This window comes from Cebus imitator, unplaced genomic scaffold (assembly GCF_001604975.1).
Source record: "Cebus imitator isolate Cc_AM_T3 unplaced genomic scaffold, Cebus_imitator-1.0 Scaffold149, whole genome shotgun sequence".
Classification (NCBI taxonomy): Eukaryota; Metazoa; Chordata; class Mammalia; order Primates; family Cebidae; genus Cebus; species Cebus imitator.
This window is the reverse complement of record NW_016107464.1, coordinates 3257728-3280040: the sequence shown is the minus strand read 5'-3', so window position 1 is coordinate 3280040 and position 22313 is coordinate 3257728. Positions and strand designations below refer to the sequence as shown.

General features: G+C 47.0%; 1 protein-coding gene across 4 annotated transcripts in view; it reads left to right on the top strand.

The window, feature by feature from the left end:
* PAX5 (paired box 5) overlaps positions 1-22313 on the top strand; it is a 196863-nt gene that overhangs the window by 68541 nt on the left and 106009 nt on the right. For all 4 annotated transcript variants that reach the window (XM_017543193.2, XM_017543191.2, XM_017543192.2 and 1 more), the window contains one exon: positions 813-988. In XM_017543193.2, the coding sequence (XP_017398682.1) occupies positions 813-988 (176 nt within the window). The remainder of the gene's footprint in view (positions 1-812; positions 989-22313) is intronic.

Below are 22313 nucleotides of genomic sequence, written 5' to 3'. Positions count from 1 at the left end.
GAGAGTACTGTTTTCCTACAATCTTTCAGGGCCCTGGCACACACTGGGTATCAGGAAATAGTCTTATGAATGGCAAATGTCCAGGGTAAAAACATCAGCTCTGGGGAAATGGTACCTTCCAGGAGGGTCTTTAGGACAGGAGGGGCAGGAGCACCTGATGACTGAGCCTGTGGGTCAGCCCAAGCTCGAATCCTCAGGCAAATTGATAAATCTCTCTAGGTCTCAATCTTCTCATCTGCAAAGTGGGGAAAATTACCTACATTGAGGGTCATTATAAGGATTAGATGAGACGATGCATGTCGAAATGGCTTTGTTGGCCAGGTGCAGTGCCTCATGCCCGTAATTCCAGCACTTTGGGAGGCCAAGGCAGGTGGATCACCTGAGGTCAGGAGTTCAAGACTAACCTCCCCACATGGAGAAAACCTGTCTCTACTAAAAATACAAAATTAGCTGGGAGTGGTGGCGCATAATCCCAGCTACTTGGGAGGATGAGGCAGGAGAATCTCTTGAACCTGGGAGGCAGAGGTTGCCATGAGCCAAGATTGTGCCATTGCACTCCAGCCTGGGTTACGAGAGCAAAACTCCATCTCAAAAAAAAAAGGGGGGGGAGGGGCTTTGCACAGTCCTTGGCACATGGCTGCAGGAGCCTGGCTCTGCACTTACCAGCAGGTAAGTGAGCCCCTGCCCATGTCTCCTCTGGTCAGGGAGGGAGTTGGGGTCAGGTCCTCTTTGTAGTCTCAGGGTCTGACCTGTCTTTCTTTAGCAATGTGTATAACCTCCACTCACCCTTCCTTCTCTCATGCTCTTCAAAGGTATTCAGGAGTCTCCGGTGCCAAATGGCCACTCACTTCCAGGCAGAGATTTCCTACGGAAGCAGATGCGGGGAGACTTGTTCACACAGCAGCAGCTAGAGGTGCTGGACCGCGTGTTTGAGAGGCAGCACTACTCGGACATCTTCACCACCACGGAGCCCATCAAGCCCGAGCAGGTACGCCCTGCAATGCACGCCCGCCACACCTGCCACATCCATGCTGGCCACCGCCACACCGGCCCAGCCACTCTCCTGAAGGCAGAGGCATCTGGCAGGATGTGGGTGAGGGCGTAGCAGGTTCTGCTCAGAGAGGGCTCTTCAGTGTTCTTGGCCAAACTTGGGTAGTCACTACATCCCATGAGGTCGGGAGGGCTTGTCTGGGCTCCAATGGCTTCTTGCCCTGGTGTTTCTGTTGCTGGCCCACCAGCAGGTGGGTGACTTCTCTGGCTGCTCTGGTGTCCTTTCCAAGAGCTCTTTGGACAGAGGGGTGTAATGATCTTCCAGGCCACCTGAGGTGGTCTTGGGTCCTGGGGGCTGAACAATGGAATGAGGGAGCAGGTGGGCGTACCACCGTCTGCCCTCTTACCAGGTCACCCTCTCATGCTTTTAGCGACTGAATCCAAAAGTCTGGAGATGAAGAAATGTCTCATTGCACAAACTCCCACCTGGGTTATTTGCAGGCGAGGGGAGAGAGCAGGAGGGCCAGCCCTGGCTGACTGGCCGTGTGCTGTACCCTGGGCGGAGTGGCCACTCCCTGTGGCTACAGAGGTGGGATCATGAGACTTGGCCCAGTGACAGGCTCTTGAGGTCTAAGGCCCCTGAAGTAGCAGATTCAATTCATAAGACTATTTCCCGATACCCAGTGTGTACCCGGGCCTAGGCAGACAAACTTGCAGGCTAGACATGGCTCTGGACTGCCAAGAGCTGCCACCTGGCGGGCCAACCAGAGTGACCCTGCAGACAGTAACTTTCCCCAGCACGTTTCTCGCTGGTACCAATGGTGAGAACTGGCTGCATGAGCTTCCTCTAAATGCTAATTAGAGGTTGCTTCTGAATTTTCTCCAAAAAGTCATTCCAAATAGTGTAGGCTCCCTGCACAGCTCCCATGGAGATGCGACGTGCTGGAGAGAACCTTGGGTGGTGAGGAGAGAGCAGGGCCTCTGGGGCCACCCGTCTGTGACTGTCTGTGTCTGAGCAGTTTCTATGAGAGCTCTTACAGACCTTCTAGCCACTTTGTTTTCAGATGGTAAAATTGAGGTCCCAAGGCAAAGCGACTTGCCTAAGGCCACCCTGCAAGTCATGCATTCACTTAACAAATATGACGAGTGTCTACTTTATGCAAGGCATGGAGCCACGAACCGGGTCACATCAGTGAACAAGATGGGCTTGGACCTGCCCTCCGGGAGCCTACAGACTTGTGGAAGAACCCCAATAAAAGAGTTAGCTAGAGAGTCATGGATTACAGGTGTGCTTGGTGCTGAGGAGGAGGTGTCTGAGGTTCTCTGAGAGCCTAAAGGAAAGGCTGAGCTAGCCTGAAGCCCGCGGGGTCCTCCTGGGGGAAAGGTATTTACGCTGAGCCTGAGGGGGTTGGGCGTAGCAAGGAGAAGGGGTGTGGGGGTAGAAGGAAGGTGCCTGGCAGAGGGGACAGCAGGTGCAAAGGCCCTGAGTTGAGAGGGAGGTGGCAGAAATGAGGAACAGAGAGAGTTGGCGTGGCTGTGGCTCAGGGCTGGAGCGGATTGGGGAATGATGCTGGGGAGGTGGGCCTGGTCTTGTAGACTCGGGTGAGAATTTTAATCTTTCTCCTACAAGCCGAGTGATGCCACTGCTAGGTAGGACATGGTTATGGTGCTGGACACAGCCAATCCCACACACTCTAGGTCCTGGGCTTCAGGGAGGAGAGTCTGTTTCCATCACAAGCACCCTCTCCCCTCTGCTCAGAACCCTTCTGAGAGAGGGCAGAAGGCACATTTTCTCTGACACGGGAGGAAAGTGAGAGTGGACTTGATTGAGAAACCTTCCTGGCTGAGGCCTGTCTTTCCCTCCAGAATGTGGAACAAAGTTTATCTTCTAACTGCTGTCGTAAGAGATCCCATAATTTTAGGGCTGGCAGGAACCACAGAGGCAAGTTTCAACCCTCTTATTTTTTTAGAGACCCAGAGAGAGGACAGGGCATGTCTGAGGTCACCCAGCAAGTGAGTGGGGAGGACAGGGATCCAGGCCTCTGCACTCCACCTGGCCTCTGCAGCATAAGAGTTTCTATGAACCCCTTACCAACACAGACACTCAGTGTAAGACTCCCTCTGTGTTTCTCATGACTCTCATGGAGACAGAATCTGCACCGTAGCTCCTTTAGCTTTGAATGCCCAGGAAGACCATGCAGCCTGCAGGGCCTCATCCCCCAGCGTTGTGGAAGCTGCCCATGGACTCACTCGCTCACCCACTCACATGCCACTCACCCAACACCTTCCCTGAACGCGGGCTGGGAGCCAGGCACAGTGCCAGGTGCTCATCAGCTCTGCCCAGTTGCACAGGGGCAGCGTGCTGTGGACTCAGAGCACACAGGACAAGAGAGACCATTCAGAGTGTCCTGATGAGGTGTCTGCCAGTGAGGGGGACATTACCTGGGCTGGGAGCATCAAGGACAATGGCACAGAGTGGGCAGTGTTGGATGGGGGTCTTGAAGGACAGGCCCCATGGGGTCATGGAGAGATGAGGTCTGACGGGGAGGAGACCTGATTACAAACTCTGCGAGGACTCAGCATCTAGCAGTGTCCTTCAGAATGAGCGGGCACATCTGCAGGCCTATCTCTGACTGTGTGCGCGCTGAGATGGGGCCTGCAGGTGAACTGTGTGGCAGGATAATGACTGACCCAGTGTTTTCTGGTTAATCTGCTTCACCTCCCTGTAATGTGCCTTAATGAGGAGAGATGGAAGGTGAGGCGGCGGGGCTGCCCGGCACACACACAGCCACTGGACTATGAATGACATACCCTCATGCCCAATTCCCAGTCACTTTGGACAAATGATGCCCGAGCAAGGGGCCGCAGGCTGGGAAGGGATGTGCATCAAGGGTACAGCTTCCTTGAGCTCCTCATGCTAGCTCTCTGAGAGGTGAAGGTTCCACAGGCCTTGCCTGTGAGTCCCAGCATGGCATGGCGGTGGCAACAGGGAGGGGGCCTGTGGTGCTGGCCGTGGAGGCTGGCTGCCTCTTCCATTTTCAAACAGATCGTGCTGTCTGAGTTTGTGTCTCTGTGGTCTAGTGGCCTGGATGGGGGCCTTGCTGTCACTTTCGTTGAGTAGATTGATGGGGAAGAAAGAGCACTTACTGGCCTTGGGGTCGGGAAGCTTGATTTGAATCCTGGCACCACCCTGCTGAGCAAGTCACTTTTTTTCTGGACCTCAGTTTCCGTATCTGTGGTAGGAGTAATCATGATTTTGATGATGACAACAAGAACAGCAGCAGCAGCTGAAACTGAACGCGACAACAGCGATCCTCCTCACCTGTGCACCATAGCACTCGGTTTACAAAGACCACTCACATCCGTCTTCTCACTGGACCCCCAGTGTAGATGCCTGCCAACAGGCTGGGCATGATTCGTGAGTCCCATTTTGTAGATTGGAACATTTTTCTTCCCAGGTTGTTTACTCAGAGAGTTTCTGAAATATTGTTGAACCACAGAGCTGGAATCTGATCTCAAGGTCTTCTGTCTTCATCTTGTGCAAGATGGTTCCATGGGCCTCCAGATCTGGACAATTCCAGGGACCAGTTTTCTGGCTGGTTGGTTTCCAGATCTGGCCTTTTGCAGCCAGAGTCTGCCTGTCATTTCAGAACTCTCAGAAGCTTGCCATAGTCTTGGAGAGGCCACATCCTCCCAGATCCCCCACGTGTCCCCCATGGGAAGAACATTCCTCACTGGGGCCAGGCAGGGGTTCTGGCAGACACTGCTGTTAGATCAGAGCCTGCCCTACTCCGCAGCTTTTCCCACCAAGATCTACCTGGGTAGCCCACCGAGGCTTCTGGCTTTTATAGGGAAACTTAGTAAACCCTTTGCCCTGGGTGGAAGGGGTTAATGTTGACTACTCCTGGGGCGATGAAACACTTCCTTTTCAAAATGGTTATTGAAAAAGCAATTCTGTATTCCCTACGTGTGGAGTGAGTAAAAATCACCTGGAAGGAAGAGAAGGAAAAAAACTGCTGGTGACGAGTGTGTGGGTGCATGTATATGTGCGTGTGTGTGCCTTTGTGTGCATATGTGTGTGTGTATGTTTCCAACAGTGGAATCTGTTTCAGTAAAACTCCCGTTGATGCTGTCGTTAGAGCAGCGCTCCTGGTGGGAGCGGGTCCCTCCTACGGCCGCCATAGGAAGGCTGCGGAGCACAGCCTGCCGTATTTACTCTCGGCAGACTATTAACCAACACCAGGCTATTAATCTGGCTTTTGAGCCTTCACTAAAGCCCATAAAAGCTCACAGTTGTCAAATGGAGTTCATTTTAATTTCCTTTCAATCACAGTAAATTATTCAGGTGATAAATCAGCTGGAGCAGCCTCCTGGCTGTAATAGAAACCCTAATTCCTGGCTAATTATCCAGCCCATTGCTGCCAACAGATCAATACGGGTGCAAAATGGAACGGGCCAGGGCCCTCCCTCCCATTGGACCAGAGACAGAGAGACAGCTGGGGAAGGGGACATGCTGCTGACCTCCCAGGAAGTTCAAAGGTCACAGGGGGTTAAACTGGGAGAAGGTCTGCTCCTTGTCTAACAGAGAAAGCCACCAGAAATGCCTCCTGCTCTCATCAGCCACTTTGCCCTCTCAATGGTGGCACTTCTCCAGGCTGGTGGGCCAACCAGGATTGCCTTCTCCTGCGGGCATCCTGTTCCTGGGAAGGGGTTGGTATGTGCTTCTGACATGACTGAGCTCAGTTATCAGGAATGGCCTGAACCTCGACCATGAGGCAGAAAAAGGGCTGGGTACTCTGGGGAGAAAGAGAATGTGGTTTTTTTCTTCAGAGAGCTCATTTTCCTTCATTGTGGATCTGTGTCCCACCATGAGGAGGGGAGAAAGAGAGGAGGGGTGGGGAGACAGGTGTGTCAGGCTGAGAAAGGGGAAGGCTTCCTGGAGGAGGTGCCTTGAGGGAAGGGCAGAATGCCGACCTGTGGCGATAGCAGATGGCCAGCTGAAAAGGGCATTCTAGGCCGAGGGAGTGGCATAGGCGAAGGGCTGGAGGAATGCAGGTGTGGGCAGGGAGCTGCAAGGGTCCTGGATGGTTGAAATGGGGGGCAGTGAAAGGAAGTCAGGCACAGTGGGTGGAGGAGCAGGAGAGGACCCTACCTCAGAGGGCTAGGACATAGAGGTGACAAGGTGTGGCTGCTTTAAGAGCAGTGTGTCCCAGAGCCCGGGATCTGTGGCCTGGATTGTTCTGCTCACCTTGGAAGCAACTTTCACTGTGACCTCTTGCCTCTTAGCCTGTTTCTGCAGCTACCATTGGATCTCTTTCTTCTTGAAGCCCACCTCCCACAAGAGTCCCTCGTGGTTTCTACCACTTGAAACCCCAACCCCAGACCTTCATCCCCCTTATGCCCCTTCACCGTCCCCATGTCCCTCTGCTTACTCACAAGAAGCTCGGGCTATGGCCAGGCCTGAGCCTTTGCTGCCCGCACAGGTTGGGCTGCTCCTGTGTCCAAGGGGGCTGCTGCCCATGGCCTTGCCTCTCCCAGGGCCGGCATGCGCATGCGTGTGTGTGTATGTTCATGAACATGCGAATCCCGGGGAGGCTCTGAGCGTGTTTGGTGACAGTTACTGTAGTTATTACGTTCTTAATGTTGTGGTTCACACTCAAGCTCCTGCTCACTGTTTCCCTGCCTGGAACATTCTTTCAGCCTGTTTATTTTGTTTTTTTTTTTGTTGTTTTTTTTTTTTTTTTTTTTTTTTTTTTTTTTTTTTTTTTTTTTGAGACAGAACCTTGCTCTGTTGCCGGGAACCAGGCTGGAGTGCAGTGGCACAATCTCGGCTCACTGCAACCTCCGCCTCCCGGGTTCAAGCAATTCCTCTGCCTCAGCCTCCCAAGTAGCTGGGACCACAGGTGCGCACCACCATGCCCAGGTAATTTTTGTATTTTTTAGTACCCTGTCTAGGCCCAGCAGGAGTCCTGCCTGCCCCGTGAGGCCTTCACTGACCAACTCAGCCTGCACCAACTTGTCTCATCTGAGCTCATAAATGCATTGTTACAAATTGTTACATTTTGTTTTAATGTTACATTGTTACATTAAAACCAAAATGTTTTAATGATTGCTGTAGTAATTGCTGTAGCTACTATGTATTCATTGCTTAAGGCATGCCTGGCTTTGTTCTGAGAGGACCCTTACTTACCCTACCACGTTACCAAGTCACACCAACTCCCATCATCCCCATTGTGCAGACAGAACAGCTGAGGCTTGGTGAGATGAGTACAATGACTTAGCCAAGGACACACAGTAAATATAGGGCCAAGATCAGAAGCCAGGTGCCTGGCTCCACAGCCTGTGCTGGTGGCCACTGGAACACTCCTAGTGGTAGCACAGTCAGGCTGTCCACTGACTCTTAGAGATGGATAGTTTCCTGGGGATACAACCTGGGGGTTCATTTGCGTTTATAAGGAGCTGAGCATAAGTTAGGAGGTGCTGGCACTGCCACATGAACCAGTGTGGTCTCAGGGGGCATAAATGGAAGTCTAGGGCTGGGACTGTCCCATTCTCCTCTGAGCTGGTTCTGTTCCTCCCCTCACAGGGCTGTGCTCAGGGCCAAGCTCCTTCCTTGCAGACAAAGTAGAATTTGTGCAAAAGAGGCAACTGAAAATTCTTACCTAGGAAGGATGACTGGGGAAATTGGGGTAATTTGGTCTTTTGAAGAGAAGGCTTGAAGTTGTGAACAAGGAAGAAGATAGGCCAAAAGAACTCACTATTAGCCCAAGCTTTCTGACAGTGGAATGGGCCTTCTTGTGAAGTAGTGAGCGTTCCATTGCTGGAGGCATGCAAGTAGAATCTATTCATTTTCATATATGTGGTTTTAGAAGTTTAAAATTAGAGGGCTTGATTATCTAAATGCCAAGGCCTTTCCAACCTGAAAGAATGATTCTAAGATAAGAAGAATGAGAAAAGGGTCTGGTGGGAAGAGGGGGAGGAGTAGAGAAGATCTTTTACACTGAAGCACAAGGAGGGGCACTGAAGGGCAGCTCTCCCAGGAATCCTTATTAGGGTGGGCAGAGAGGGTCAGTCTGTGTCACAGGACCCATGGCCCTGAGCAGTAAAGGGGAGGGGGATGCAGGGTCTTGGGAGGCCATTGGATGACTCTTGCTCCTCTAATGCATGGAGCAGGGCTGGGGTTCAGGTGAAGATGCTAGGGCCAGGGCACTGGTGGCTGCTGTCAGCCTTGCTGCCTCCAGATAGTATCCGGCCTCCTCTGCCCAGGAGTTCAGTGCCAGGTCCCAGCGGGGAGGGGTGGGCTGGTCGGCACAGTGGCAGAAAGCGGTATGTGGTGAGTTAGTGAGGTGGGAGGGGACTTATGGGCCAGGGCCGGGAACTTGGATTTTATTATCTTGAGAGCAAAGAGAGGCCTCAGTGAGACTTTAAATCAGGGAATGTCAGGGTCCAATCCAACACAGATTGGAAGATTATTCTTGCAGCTGTGAGGAGACTTGGAGGGTTGAAGGACCAGGAGGCTATTGCCAGGGTGTAAGCGACATTGCTGTACCCTTGAACCTGGCTGCCTGCGGCTGGCTTCTCTCCAGCCTGTAGTATTACTCAGGAAGCGTGGCCCCATCATGCACAGCTTCTCTCCTTTCCCTTCTGCTCCCCCACCTTCTCCCACTTCCCCGCACCAACCCTCCAAATCTCCAGCCAGGCCCCCAGTGTTACTAGAGTTAACTTGAATTTGATTCTGAGCTTCCTGATGTTCAAAGCAAAATGGGAAATGCAATCAGTTGTGTTCTTCTCATTGTCCACCAGTAGAGAAGAGTCCAATTCCTCAATGGAAGCCATGTTTTTTTTTTCTGACATTTAGAGTGGAAAGGAGATTTTCACATGAGTTTTCAGTGGGCAGACCAGTGAGGCAGTGGCTATGGTCCTCAACCGCACATTTAGAGGCCCTGCAGTAGGTTGTGTAGAGCTTGTCTTATGGGTGAGTATGACACCTGCATGCTAATCAGTGCATTTCTGCAGGGGCAGGGCTACTGTGACCATGTGGCTCAAGAAAGCCTTCTAATAGCCCAACTTAACGAAGAAAAATCCCAGACCCTCTAGGGTAGCTCCTCCTAGATTATCCAACTTGATGCTCTGGGAAGATATGGCTTGGGACTTTGAAACCTGGTCTGTACAAAAAATACAAAAATTGGCCAGGAATGGTGGTGCTGCCTGTAGTCTCAGCTACTGGGGGGGCTGAGTGGGGAGAATCACTTGAGCCTGGGAGGTTGAGGTTACAGTGAGCTGAGATGATGCCACTGTACTCCAGCTTGGTTGACAGAGCAAGACCCTTTCTCCAGGGAAAAAAAAATTATCTATATAATAATTCCAAAGTCTGAGTCTGGTTCTGATGCTTACTTTATCTCTTCTTATTTTTTTTCTTGCCTAATATTTTGTTGAAAGTTGTACATGATACATGAAGTAATTGGACCAAAGTAAGATTTCATGTGAATCTGGCAGATTTCAGCTGTAACTCTATATTCTTATGACTCTAGATTTGGAAGCAGCTGTTTGCCCTTTGAGACATTTTCCCACCCAAAGGGTACCCGTGGGAAAATGTCCTCCTTAGGCAGAAAAGGTTCAATCTATAGGAAGGTGCCTCAAGTGGTCACCATCAGCTGCATCAGCTCAACTCTTGAGGAGAATAAAAATTTCATAGTTTGAATTTGACTTCTCTGGTGGGGGCTTGGTATGCAGGGACTTGGGGAATCTTGAAGGAGGGAGAAGTCATACATTTTAGAGATTAAACAAGCAGATGGTAGGCTGGATGTGCTTATGTTCAGGACTTTCAATTCACCATAGCACATATAGAAGGTGTTAATATTTGCATAACGCGCCAGGCCAAACAGGATGCTCGTGGCTGAAGGCAATTGTCCTGCAGGCTTTAGCTTCCCCGCATGTCCCCTGGTCATCCAAAGCCTGAGAGGATTGGATATTTTGGCACACTATTTGTAAGGCTCTGCTTTTGTGGACAGGAAGAGTTGGGGTTTCGTTGGAGCTTCGAATCTTCTCTCTTATTCTTCCTCTGTAGGGTTGCCAGACTAGCGAAAATAGACAAGGTACTGATTTGGGTACTGAGCAAGTACCCAAATACTCACTCCATACCTTCCCAACCATTCCTGGGGGCTCTGAAAACCTGAGTTGGGCAGCACGACTTAGGCTTAACTTAAGCACCCCTGGGAGGAGACCTAAGTAAAGCTTCTGGCACATTACTTCAGACTGCCCTGTAGAGCAGACCCTCTCTGGCTTCCCCACCCAGTTGCAGGTGGGGAAGACGGAACTGAGAGACGGGCCTTAAGTGGGCCTTCCCATGGGAAGCCTGAAGCACAGGAAGCTTGAAGTTCTGGAGAAAGACTGCTGAGCTGCAAGGCGCAGTGATGCCACCCACCAGCGAGCATAGCTCTCTGTCTGTTCTGGGCTCTGACCAATCAGATAAATGACTTCATCCATAGTAGGGAGCTATAAGAGAGTACAGGCAGGGGGAGAGCGGCTCTCATTCCCAGTTGTTCCCAGCTGGAGGAGAGGAGGTAGAAATGGCTTCCTGAACACTGAGCTGTTTAAGATTTAACTTGGACATTATCTTGCCTTTGGAATGAGATAATCACAAAGATTATTCTGGAGTTGTTGCTCCCTGTATCTCTAGAAGTGCTGGGTGCTTCTAGATCAGCCATACTCTCCCTTATCTTTCTATTGTTATCATCTCAAAGTGACCCAAGGATGAAAATTACATGGACTGTATGGGACCTCAGCCTTCTTCACTTGCTTTGCTGCCAAGAATATTGCCTCAGAATGCCCATTTGTTTCTAAATAGCTTTTGAAATATTTTCTAAACAGCTGAGTATTTTTTGTCTTCCTGTGGATCAAGCACAAGGGTGGCTCCCCAATAAAAATCAATGTGTCTGTTTTGTAAGGCAGGGAGGAATTTGAAGAAACACTGGGCAAGCTGCCATAGTGAAAAGCATGGGGTTCTGGACTTTAATGATGGCTCTTGGGCTGGTCACTCTGGCTCATGGTTTTTGCATTTGGGGTGGGACATTGCACTGGATCATCCTTGAGATCCATTCCCACTCTAACATTCTGTGAGTGATCAAACAAATAGGAAATCCATCACTTATTTTTATTTTGACGTATTTACAGTTTTTCCTCCTGTCTGTTCCACTCTTTTTGATAGCAGGCAAATTCTGTGTATGTGGGATTTAAAGATTACAAGCAAATTGTCAAAGAGCTGCCTGCACCTTGCTGGGATGTTCTTTCATTCATTTATTCATTCATTCATCCAAGAAATTTTTACAGATATGCCATGTCAGTGACATTGACCACCTGTGCTGTGTTGTGTGGCATAAAGTAACAGCAATTGATGCAGCCAAAGAGACTGTGTGAGAATTGACTTTTGGATAGAGATATTTCCCCTCAAACAAGGCTAACCAGTATTTGCAGTTCAAAAAAAGACAAAAGAACAGATAATTCTGGTCTTACAGCTTGTTTGTTTTGAAGGTGCATCAGAAGTTTGACTTAAGGAAGTTGGCTATTTACAAAGCTCTTAAGAAACAATAAAAATAAACATTCATTGTTTTGTAAATTATTTTTTTAGAAAAGAACATAGATTTCTTGTTCTTATAAAAAGGTCTGAGCTATTGTAGGCTCTCCTGCTACTGCAAACAATGGAAATGCTGGATCAAATATAACAATAAAGCATTATATCTATTAAACCATATACATATACAAAAGCGTGTGTGTGTGTGTGTGTGTGTGTGTGTGTGTGTGTGTGTGCATGTGTATTATCTATGAAAGAAAAAGAGGGAAATCCTCAGGGGCTGGCATTTAAAAGGCGGCTCAGAGCCAGACTTTAAGTGTATGAGCCAATGTAATATCCTCGTGGCCCAGGGTATGGGTTCTCAATTTAGTCTCTAGTGAACAGGGGCTGGGGTTTTGATGCTGATGTTGAAACAAAAGATATAGCCTTAGAACTGTGTGATATATGGGAGTGAGAACCAAAATTCCCGCAGAAAACTGGAAACCTGGAAGGGCTGCACTTTTTATGAAATGGGCACTAGATAAGTTTTACCTACAGACTGAAGGAAGCAGTACAGAAACTTGATTCTGCATGGGACTCAGAGAAAAACAAAAATGTCTAAAAAATCTAAGAATAGAAATAATATAAAAACTGGATGCATATTAGTGAAATCCCTGAGATGCCTCACAGACACATATAAAAAATTTTCATCTGGATCCTTCCACAATTTAGTATCTACAACATGCCTACAGAATAAATAATAACTGCTAAATAAGCTCACAATTAAAAAATGTCAAACCACCCAAGAAAATGAGGGGAAGTTAGGGGGCATAACCAAGAGGAAAAGTACTTCAAGAAACCAAGATAACAGACAATTTGAAAGAGACTAGAAAATGATTAAAGAGATGACAAAGATTAGAAACCATTATAAAAGAATAAAATACCATAAAAAAGAAGAAACAGACCAGAAAGATAATCAAACAAATTTTCTAGAAATAAAAATCACGACCATCAGAATTAAAATTCAGTTGATGGATTAAATACCAGATAAGATGTAGCTGAATAGAAAATTAGTGATTTGGGAGGAGGCAGAGCTGAGGAAATTATCAGGAACATAGCATAGAAAGCTAAAGAGTTGGGAGATATGGAAAAAAAAAGAGAGATAATACAAAATGTCATGAGAAAGTCCAACATACACCTAATAGTTGGCCTAGAAAAATAAAAAAAGAGAAGAGAGGCAATATTTGAAGAAATAATAGCTAAGGACTTTATGGAACAAAACTGTTGCAAGACATGTATCATTAGATTGAAAAGGCATACTAAATCCCAAGCAAATTAAATAAAAATAAACAGACATCTAAACAAAACTTTAGTGAAATTGAGGAACATCAAAGACAAAGAGAAAATTATGAAAGCAACTAGAGAGAAAGTATAACTTTTAGACAGGCACTTTTTTCAGCATTGTTAGAAGTCAGAAGACAAAAGAAAATATCTTCAAGTGTTAAGAGATAGTAATAATTACCTCGTACTCAGATAAATGATCATTTATTAGTGAAGGCAAACGAAGACATTTTCAGATAATGGCAGGGAGAGTTTACCACTCACAGACTCTTGCTGAACTGCTAAATCATGTCCTTCAACAAGAAAGATATGAGCGACTTGCAGTTTCAGCTCTTGACAGGTAAAGTTTTGACACCATCACTCTGACCTTTACAATAAGAAGTAAAGCTGAACAAAAGGAAAATCAACACATTTTCTTAGCCTATCAGAGAATTGAGGTCACAGGGCAAATGTCAAAATATCAAAGACAAAGAGAAAATCTTGAAAGAAGCCAGAGGTAAAAATTACCTTACTTATAGAGAAACAAGAATAAAAATTACAGTGGATTATTTGTCAGAAACCATTCATACAAGAAGAGAGTGGAGTGACATATTTAAAGTGTTGAAAGAAAAAAACTCACCAGCCTAGAAGTCTATATCATGGGGAATGATCCTTCAAAAGTGAAGGGAAAAATAAAGACTTTCTCCATCAAACAAAAATGGAGAAAATTTATCACCAGCAGACTTGGTCTGGAAGAAATGTTGAAAGAAGTTCTCCAGAAGGAAAATGACATAGTTTGGAAACTCAGTTCTATATAAGGAAAGAAGGGAGTTAGAGAAAGAATAAATGAACTGTAATAAATAACTGTTTGTGTAAAGTAACGATAATAACAATGTATGGGATGATTTATTACATATGGATAAGTGAAATGAATCACAGCAATATCCTAAGAGACAGGAATGAGGAACTGGGAATATTCTATTAGAAGGTACACAAAGAAGAATAGTATCATTTGAAGGTGAACTTAAATTAGTTATAAATGTATATTTCAGACTCTAGGGAAATTAATAATACTTAAAAAAAGAAATATAATTGAAATACTAACAGAAGAGATAAAATGGAATTGTATGACATGTTCAATTGAAACCTGAGAAGGAAGAAGAGGGGAGGAAAAAAACAAAGAACAAGTTCAACAAGTAGAAAAGTTACAAACATAGTAGGTATGAATCCAATTATATCAATAATCACTTTGAATGTGAATGGTATAAATATACTCATTAAAAGAGACTGAAACCTCATCTCTACTAAAATACAAAAAATTAGCCGGACGCGGTGGTGTGTGCCTATAATTCCAGCTACTTGGGAGACTGAGACAAGAGAATTACTTGAACCCAAAAGGTGGAGTCTGCAGTGAACCGAGATTGCACCATTGCACTCCAGCCTGGGAGAGGGAGCAAGACTCTGCCTTAAAAAAAAAAAAAAGATATTAAAAAACACAAAGACTCAACAATATGTTGCTTTTAAGAAGGATATGCAGTACAAAAGGAGAAAGTGAGATTTAAGAAGTGATGGTAACCAAATACATAGATAAATGAACAATAATCTAAATAGGTTTGTTCAGTAAATAATGTCACCTGTAAAAGTAATTACTAGTTTTGGAGGTTTAAAGCAAAGTAGAAAAAAAGGCAATAGTAATATGTAAGATTGGGAAGAGGCTGATCTAAGTTAAAAATTCTAAGATTTTTGCATTTCATAGGAAGAAGATAGATATATTGATAAACTTTAGGTTGGGTTAGGTCAGGGATGCAGGAGAGCAAATTAAGGATAACAATGAAAGGGTAACCATTATGGTAGTAGAATGCATAATGTGCAAACCAAAAGAGGCAAAAAGAAATATTTAGAATACTTAGTGGATCCAATAGAAGGTGAGAGAGAAGAAAGAAACAAGTAAGGAAAAAGCATGGTAAATTAAAAATATATAATTACATAATAGAGGGTAGAAATAAATAAAAATATTTGAGTAGTCTCAATAAATAGAAATAGATTGGATTTGCAAGATAAATAGAAGATACATAAAATAATCAAGACCCAGAAATACAGTGTTTGTTTTTAGTAATTAACCTAAAACAAAATGGTACTGAAAGGTAGCAAGGACTGAGATAGGAAAATATAGACCAGGCAATACTAATCAAATAAAATGTAATAGAGTAATCTCATTAGCAGATGATAGAAACTTTAAGGCCCAAAGTATGCTGAAAGACAAAGAGGATTATTACTTAATGATAACAAGAACAATTTATAGGAAAATATAACACTCCTGAACCTGTATGCACTTAGCAACAGAGTCTCTAAATATTTAAAGCAAAAAATGTCAATGAACAAATGAACAAATCCCATGATATTTTGGGGTGACTAAAATGCCCCTCTTGTTAATGAATAAATCAAGCTGACAAAAATTTGGCAAAGATATTTGTAAGATTTGCACAACATAATTAACAAGCTTAATAAAATAGACATATGAGGCCAGCCACAGTGGCTCACACACCTGTAATCCCAGCACTTTGGGAGGCCCAAAAGGGTGGATCACCTGAGTTGGGGGTTCAAGAACAGCCTAACCAACATGGAGTAATCCCATGTCTACTAAAAATACAAATTAGCCAGGCATGGTGGCATATGCCTGTAATCCCAGTTACTCGAGAGGCTGAGACAGGCGAATTGCTTGAATCAGGAGGCGGAGGTTGCAGTGAACTGAGATCAAGCCATTGTACTCCAGCCTGGGCAAGAAAAGCAAAACTCTGCCTCAAAAATAAATAAGTAAATAGACATATGAAAGGAAAATAATTAGAAAATACATTTGCTTTTCAAACAAGCAGAAGGAATACTTCCATGAATGCCCCTTTATCCTGCCCCTTACTTTCACCACACCCTGCTTCCCTACCCCCAAATATGTCTTATAAGGAACTTGTAGGGAATAACACTGACTGGCCTGTAGAAAACTCGGTGGACACATAAGAATGCGATCTGAGCTCAGAAGGGCTCTTGTGGAAGAGGAACAGAAACAGACTTCTTTTTGGTTCCAAGAGGCAGACCCAGGATTTAGGTAGAAATTAGAGAGAGGCAGCTCTCATCTCAGTTGAAGGAAACCTTCCAAGCAGGCAGAGCTGCCTAAATGTGGATTGGGCTGTGAATCTTCTGTCACTGAGAATGTCTGGTGTCGGCAGTGAGGCCACTTGGGAGGAAGACTGAGGAGGGTTTCAAGCGTCAGATTGGGGCTTGGAAGAGGTAACCACTAGGGCCCCTTTCAGCTCTGAGCTTCACATTGTGTGATGCATGTGATTGCATTTGCTCACTTCTATTTTGGAGAAAAGACGAATTTGATGATTCTTTCCCGGTGTCTTGGCTATGAAGCCAAATGGGATGACTTTATTGAAGACGACCACGTAATCTAGCTCGGTGTCAATGCGTTTAAGAGGATGCAGACCATTCTTGGGTCAGGGCAACAGAATTGATGATGTTTTTGTTTCAGGCTCACCAAGAGGGCAGGTAACTTTATCTACCTGTTGGTTACAGTACTTCAAGGTTCCTGGCAAGAGCCGGCTCATCAGGATGAGAGCATGAAAGGAAGATGGTGACAAACAAGCTTTCGGAAGGAGCTTAGGGACTTAGACCAGCTCTAAATGACAGATTGAGGTCCTATCTGTGGCCATCCATGGGGCTGGAGCTGGGGAATGGAGATTAAGACTAGTGGAGTCAAAGAGCTGTAGCTCAGAGAGGTCAGGGTAGGTGAAGATGGTGGTGGGAGGTCCCAAGGAAGGAGGAACCTGCCAGGAGGAGTGCCCCCATATCACTAGCAGTATGAGGGGATTGGCTTGGGCAGATGACGCGGAATTCTAAGGAGGTGCTGTGGTGGCATGGTGTGGTGAGCAGTGGCATGGAATTGTGCAGACCCCATGCATGGCCCGGAAGGCCCTGGGGAGAGGTCGGAGGTGTGCTTTCTACTGGGGAGTTCATCAGGAGCCCAGGTCAGGAGGACTGCTGGGAGCAGTATAGTGTCGTGATTAAGAGCACAGGCTTTGGAAGTAGCTGCTTGTGACTTTGCAAGCTATTATGTTAGTTTCGAGCTCACATAATCTCTTGGGAGATTATGGTAATAAAAGTGATCCGAAGTTTATGTGATTCTTCCTTTATTCCTAGCTTTGAGCACACTGGTTACCATCACGTCTCAAACAAACATTAGCTTTTCTTCCTTCGTGTACAAAGCTATTATTTCAAACCTACTTGGCTTTACCACTGCTTTTTCCTCAGTTTTCTTATACGTAAAATGGGGATAATAACAATACTTGTGTTGTAGTTGGTTGTACTGATTACATGAGGTGCACAGAAAGAGGGTTTAGCAGAGGGCTCAGCCCGTAAGAGGCACTCCAGATGTTCCTTTATTATCATTGTTATTATTATTAAGGAGCGTTCTGCCACATCAGAGGTTCTACAGGGCAGAGTCAGGGTCATGGTGGAAAAGGGATCGGGAAGGCCCAGGTGGGGAGGGCTGGGTTGGGCAGGGAAGGAGCTGGAGAGGAGGCAGGAGGGAGTTTGCACAGGGAGGCCGAATGACTAGGACTTGTCTTGGTGGGAGGGATGAGAGACAGACCAGAAGGCCCTATCTGACCTGCAGTGATGGAGCATTTGCGCTGGGGAGTTGCTGGAAACTTCCTTCTCCAGGCTTTCTCTGTTTTTACTCTTTGCCCGGCTACAGATTACACAGGCAAATGAGCACAGGCTTCCAGGGAAATATTCCATTAAAGCAATCAAAATAACAATTTGTATCACTTTTAGAACTTCTGCCTGAGGAGCTAGGAAATCTCTGTAATAAATTATTAATTATGGGTTGTACTGTAAGAATTTTCCCCTACAAACAAACAATTTCACATTTCCTTTTTGGTGCAGCAGCAGACGAGTTCTCCAGTCTCTTAGATCTACCTCAAAAGGAAGGAGGAGGTATTTAACCAAGACTGTGATATTTCTAAGGAATCTGCCTAACGGAAAGTGTCCTGTCCCTCTCGGAGGAAGGGATGGGACTGCCAGCCCTTGGTAGCCTTGTTCTCAGGGACACTCGCTGCCCCCACTCATGGCCGGGCTGCACCTGTGTTGGCCACATGGCAAGGCGGTAAGAGCCAGGGCTCTGGAATCCCTGATCCTGGAACCTGGTATGTGTACCTGCTGGCTGTGTGATTGGGACAGTTTGCTCCCCCTCACTTAGCCCCGGTTTCTCCATCCACAAGAGCGGGTGGCCATGTCGATGTGCTGGAACAGAGCTGGTGTGAGGCTCTTGTGTGTTTCCAAAGTCTTGGACAGTGCCTGGCACATGGGAGACATTCAGAGGATGTTATTTGTCATTATTATTTACATTCTTAGGGAATGTCCCAGTGATACAGACACAGCTCTGCCCCTCACAAGGGGGTTGGCGTGCACAGAGAGGGTGTGGGTAGGAGGATGAGGAAGAGGGCGCCAGGTGGAGAAGTGGAAAGAGGAAGAAGAGGAAGAACAAAAGCATGGAGACACATGCATGTGTGTTCAGTCTGGGAAAGGGAGAGTAGTGTCAGGTGGCCAAAGTGTGAGGTGTGGTGGGGGTGTGGTTGATGGCTCTGGAAATTCTGTTTAAAAATATATGTATGTATATGTTCACATACACATATACACACAGATATAATAAAATAATACCATATGTATTATAGTAATATAATCACTGGACAGTGTATGCATATCCTTAAATACTTTCACTTGAGGCCATTTGAGACCAGCGTGGGAAACATAGCGAGATCCCATCTCTACAAAAAAACTAAAAATTAACCAGGTGTGATAGCTACTGGGGAGGCTGGGGTGGGAGGATCACTTGAGCCCAGGAGTTCAAAGCTGCAGTGAGCCATGATGGTGCCACTGCATTCCAGCCTGGGCAACAGAGTGAGACCCTGACTTAAAAATAATAATAATAAATAAACAAATGAATACATAAAATTTGAGGAAACTGGGGAAATTGTACGTGGTCCAAAGCAAGGTTTAAAATTTTTACATTGTATTAGCCTGACAGGACATTTATGGTAGGCTTGGAGCCACAGTTTAATTTTTCGTATCTTTTAAATGTCAGGGCTTGTGATCTTGGATGTTCTAGTGTGAGGATCAGTGGTGAGCTGGTGGGGCTGTCTCTGGAGCTGCTGGGAAGGGGAACATTGCTTCTCTATGGGACAGCTTTTTAGGAATAGGTGTATTCATTTATATGGGTTCCTCTGAACAAATTCATTTATGAATAGAACCTGGATGTCACATTATAGCCCATGGAATAAATCTGGGAGATCCTATGTGCCCTGGGGTCAGCACTATTAGTTCTCTTGCTATTATCCTTTTTCTAGGCTTCTGATCCCGTTTAGAATGGGTATTTGGGATTTGGAGAAAGTAACCATTTCCCTCCTGTTTTGGCCCTGGCCATGGTTGACTCATCATTTTACATGTGGATTGGGGGTTAGGAGGTAAGGAGCAGGAAGCGGTCATGGAGCTTTCCAATTTGGTTGGGCCTTGCCTGGTGGTTGGTGAAGAAGTTGCCTCAAGTCTCCCAGGGATGCTTCCCATCTCACCAATGGATTTCAAATAATTTAAAATGCACTTAAACCGCAAGGAGTCCCAGTGACTGTAACCTATCTCTAGCACATAGTTTTCCCTTCCATTACTGGTAGTCAGAAAGCTGCACCTAGGCTGGGCATAGGGGCTCATGCCTGTAATCCCAGCACTTTGGGAGGCTGAGGCAGGTGGATCACAAGGTCCGGAGATTGAGACCATCCTGGCCAACATGGTGAAACCTTATCTCTACTAAAAACACAAAATTAGCTGGGCGTGGTGGTGTGCACCTGTAGTCCCAGCTACTGGGAGGCTGAGTCAGGAGAATTGCTTGAACCTGGGAGGCAGAGGTTGCAGTGAGCTTTCGCTGCACGCCAGCCTGAGCGACAGAGGGAGACTCTATCTCAAAACAACAACAACAAGAAGAATGTGAAGCGGTGGAGCCTGGAGGTGGTGGGTCTGAGATGGAGAATAGATGGATTTGGCAGGGCTGGGGTGGGTGGGTGGGGTGGGCCTGCACTGGAGGAGGGTAAGCCAAGGACACAGAAGGCTCTGGTGGGGAAACTGAGGTTTGGGTGCAGAGAAGGAGAGCTGGGAGACAAGGGTCAGTGGGTGTTGCGCTCTGTGGTTAAAGGCTGAGGCACTTGCAGCCTTGTAGGGTAGCATCAGCTGTGCTGAAGGCAGCTGCCTGGCCACCAGGCCCTGCCCTTCCATGGCACTGCTCTTCCCGGGCTCACTCTCTTAGGGAGAAAGCCGGGCTCCACCATGCATCAGCATTTGTAGCTCTATAATCTAGGTTAAAATTTTATTAATTACGTGATCATGGGAAACCCACTTCATCTCTCTGTGTCTCAGTTTCTACATCCGCAAAAAGGAAGACAAATGAGAACCACACCCCTCTGGTAGAGGTAGAACGAAGTCCAACATGAAAGCTGTGTCAGCAGCTGAGCACGACTCTTACAACAGAGCAGGGACTTGCACACACCCCACCCCGGGTCCTCCTCAAGCCCGCCTCGCACATGGAGGGGGACTCTGTGTGTAAAGCGTGCTGTGAAATGACCTGACTGCTTTCATATCCATGGCCTTGTTTGATCGCTATGAACACTTCTGTGATATGAAGGCAGGCAGACACAATGATTCCCATTTTGCCTGCGGAGCAAGTGCGAGCCAGGGAAATGCAATCTCTTTGCTCTTCCTAACTCAAGCGTTGCTTTACCTGAGACCCGGGCTCTGATTTGAGGCCTCCTGTCTTACAACAGTGTCCCCTTGAGCAAGTCTTTCCCCCTCGGCTTCCATCCGAAAATCAAGGGGATGGGAATGGGGAGACCCCAAATCCCTTTCAGCTCAGACGCTGCCTGGAGCTATGGGCCTGACCTAGGAGGCCTGGGTCCTTGGGCTGAGCTGAGGAGAGGTGAGGCTCCTGGACATGCAGGTGTGCACACTGGTTCATGTTTCAGCCACCAGCTGCCGGGCACACTGCCGGGGTGTTAAATGAGATAATGAGATAACACGTGCGAAGTGACTAGCACTTGATCGAGCACTGCTATAATTTTTTTTTTTACTACCACTGTTATTGTTCAGAAAGCAGAAGTGAGTCCAAGTACAAACTCTCTTTCTTCCTAGCTGTGTGGTTGGAGAGCGTCTGTCTTGGGAGGTGCCCCATGCACCCCTGCATCGCCCAGCAAGCCTGGCTTGAGTCTCTTGTCCTGGAGGCCAGGCGTAACCATTTCTCCACCTCAGTGTCCCCATCCTCCACCTCCACTGCCTCACATTCTTTTCTCCCCATTCCCTGTGACATGACCAGAATCACCTTGACTTGTGGGTCCACCAAGTTTGCCTCCCCAGGGACATTACCATGATGTGGGTGCAGGACAAGCAGGGAGCCCAGGTGGAGAGGGGGAATGTGAGGTCCCCAGATCCTCCCCAGTGCCTGCCTGGCTGGCTCCTAGCGTCTCATAGGTGGTAGCTCCAATCTGTTTCCCGTTCTTTCCGATCCCTTATTTCCAATGCTTACGCTTGACCTCCAGGGCATGAGCTGGAGCCAGGACAGGAGACTCACACCAGGCACACTGGGTGATGCTGGGGTGCACAGGGTACTCTCAAAACAGATGCTCTCAAGTCCACAGCTAGTGAGAGGCAGAGCTTGTGTTTAGACTCACTTCTGCTGCTTCCTGGGGAATAATAGTGGTAGTAAAAATAATAGATAGCAAAGCTCCGTCAAGTGCTGTTCACTTGGCACACATTATCTCATTTAATGCTCAGAACAACTCTGTAAGGGAAAAACTGTTACGAGGTGCGTTCCACAGACAGGCAGCTGAGGCACAGAGGGATGAGGCCACCGGTCTGCCATGGGTGGGGCTGGGGTTCTAACCCAGCTCTGCCTGCTTCCCAAGCCTGCTGGCTTAGCCACTGTGCAGGGCATGCCCTGGCACCCTAATTTGTGCTTTTTCTTACCCTACAGCAGCCTTCCAATATGGTTTAGAGTTTACTGGGCCTTTTCACTCTGTCGCTCACCAGCAGCAGCTCCAGCACTTCTGGGCCCGTTCCTGCCTTCACTCCCCCTGTGCCTGGGCCTTTGTCTGTCCCACTTCGCCTGCTTTCAGGCCTCTTATTATCCACTCTCGACCTGGGCCCAGAATCTCCTCTTCTAATTGCATTTCTTTAGAATATTTTCCAAGAACCTGCCGGGTGCCAGGCACTGCTCTAGGTACCTGGAGGTTCAGCAGAGAACAAAGCTAATGAAAATCACTGCCCTCGTGGAGCTTCTAGTCTCTTGAGCAGAGATGGTTTCTGAGCCTGAGGCCTGGGTGCCTCTCCAGACCCAAATTCAATTCTCCGGGCACTGAGGGTC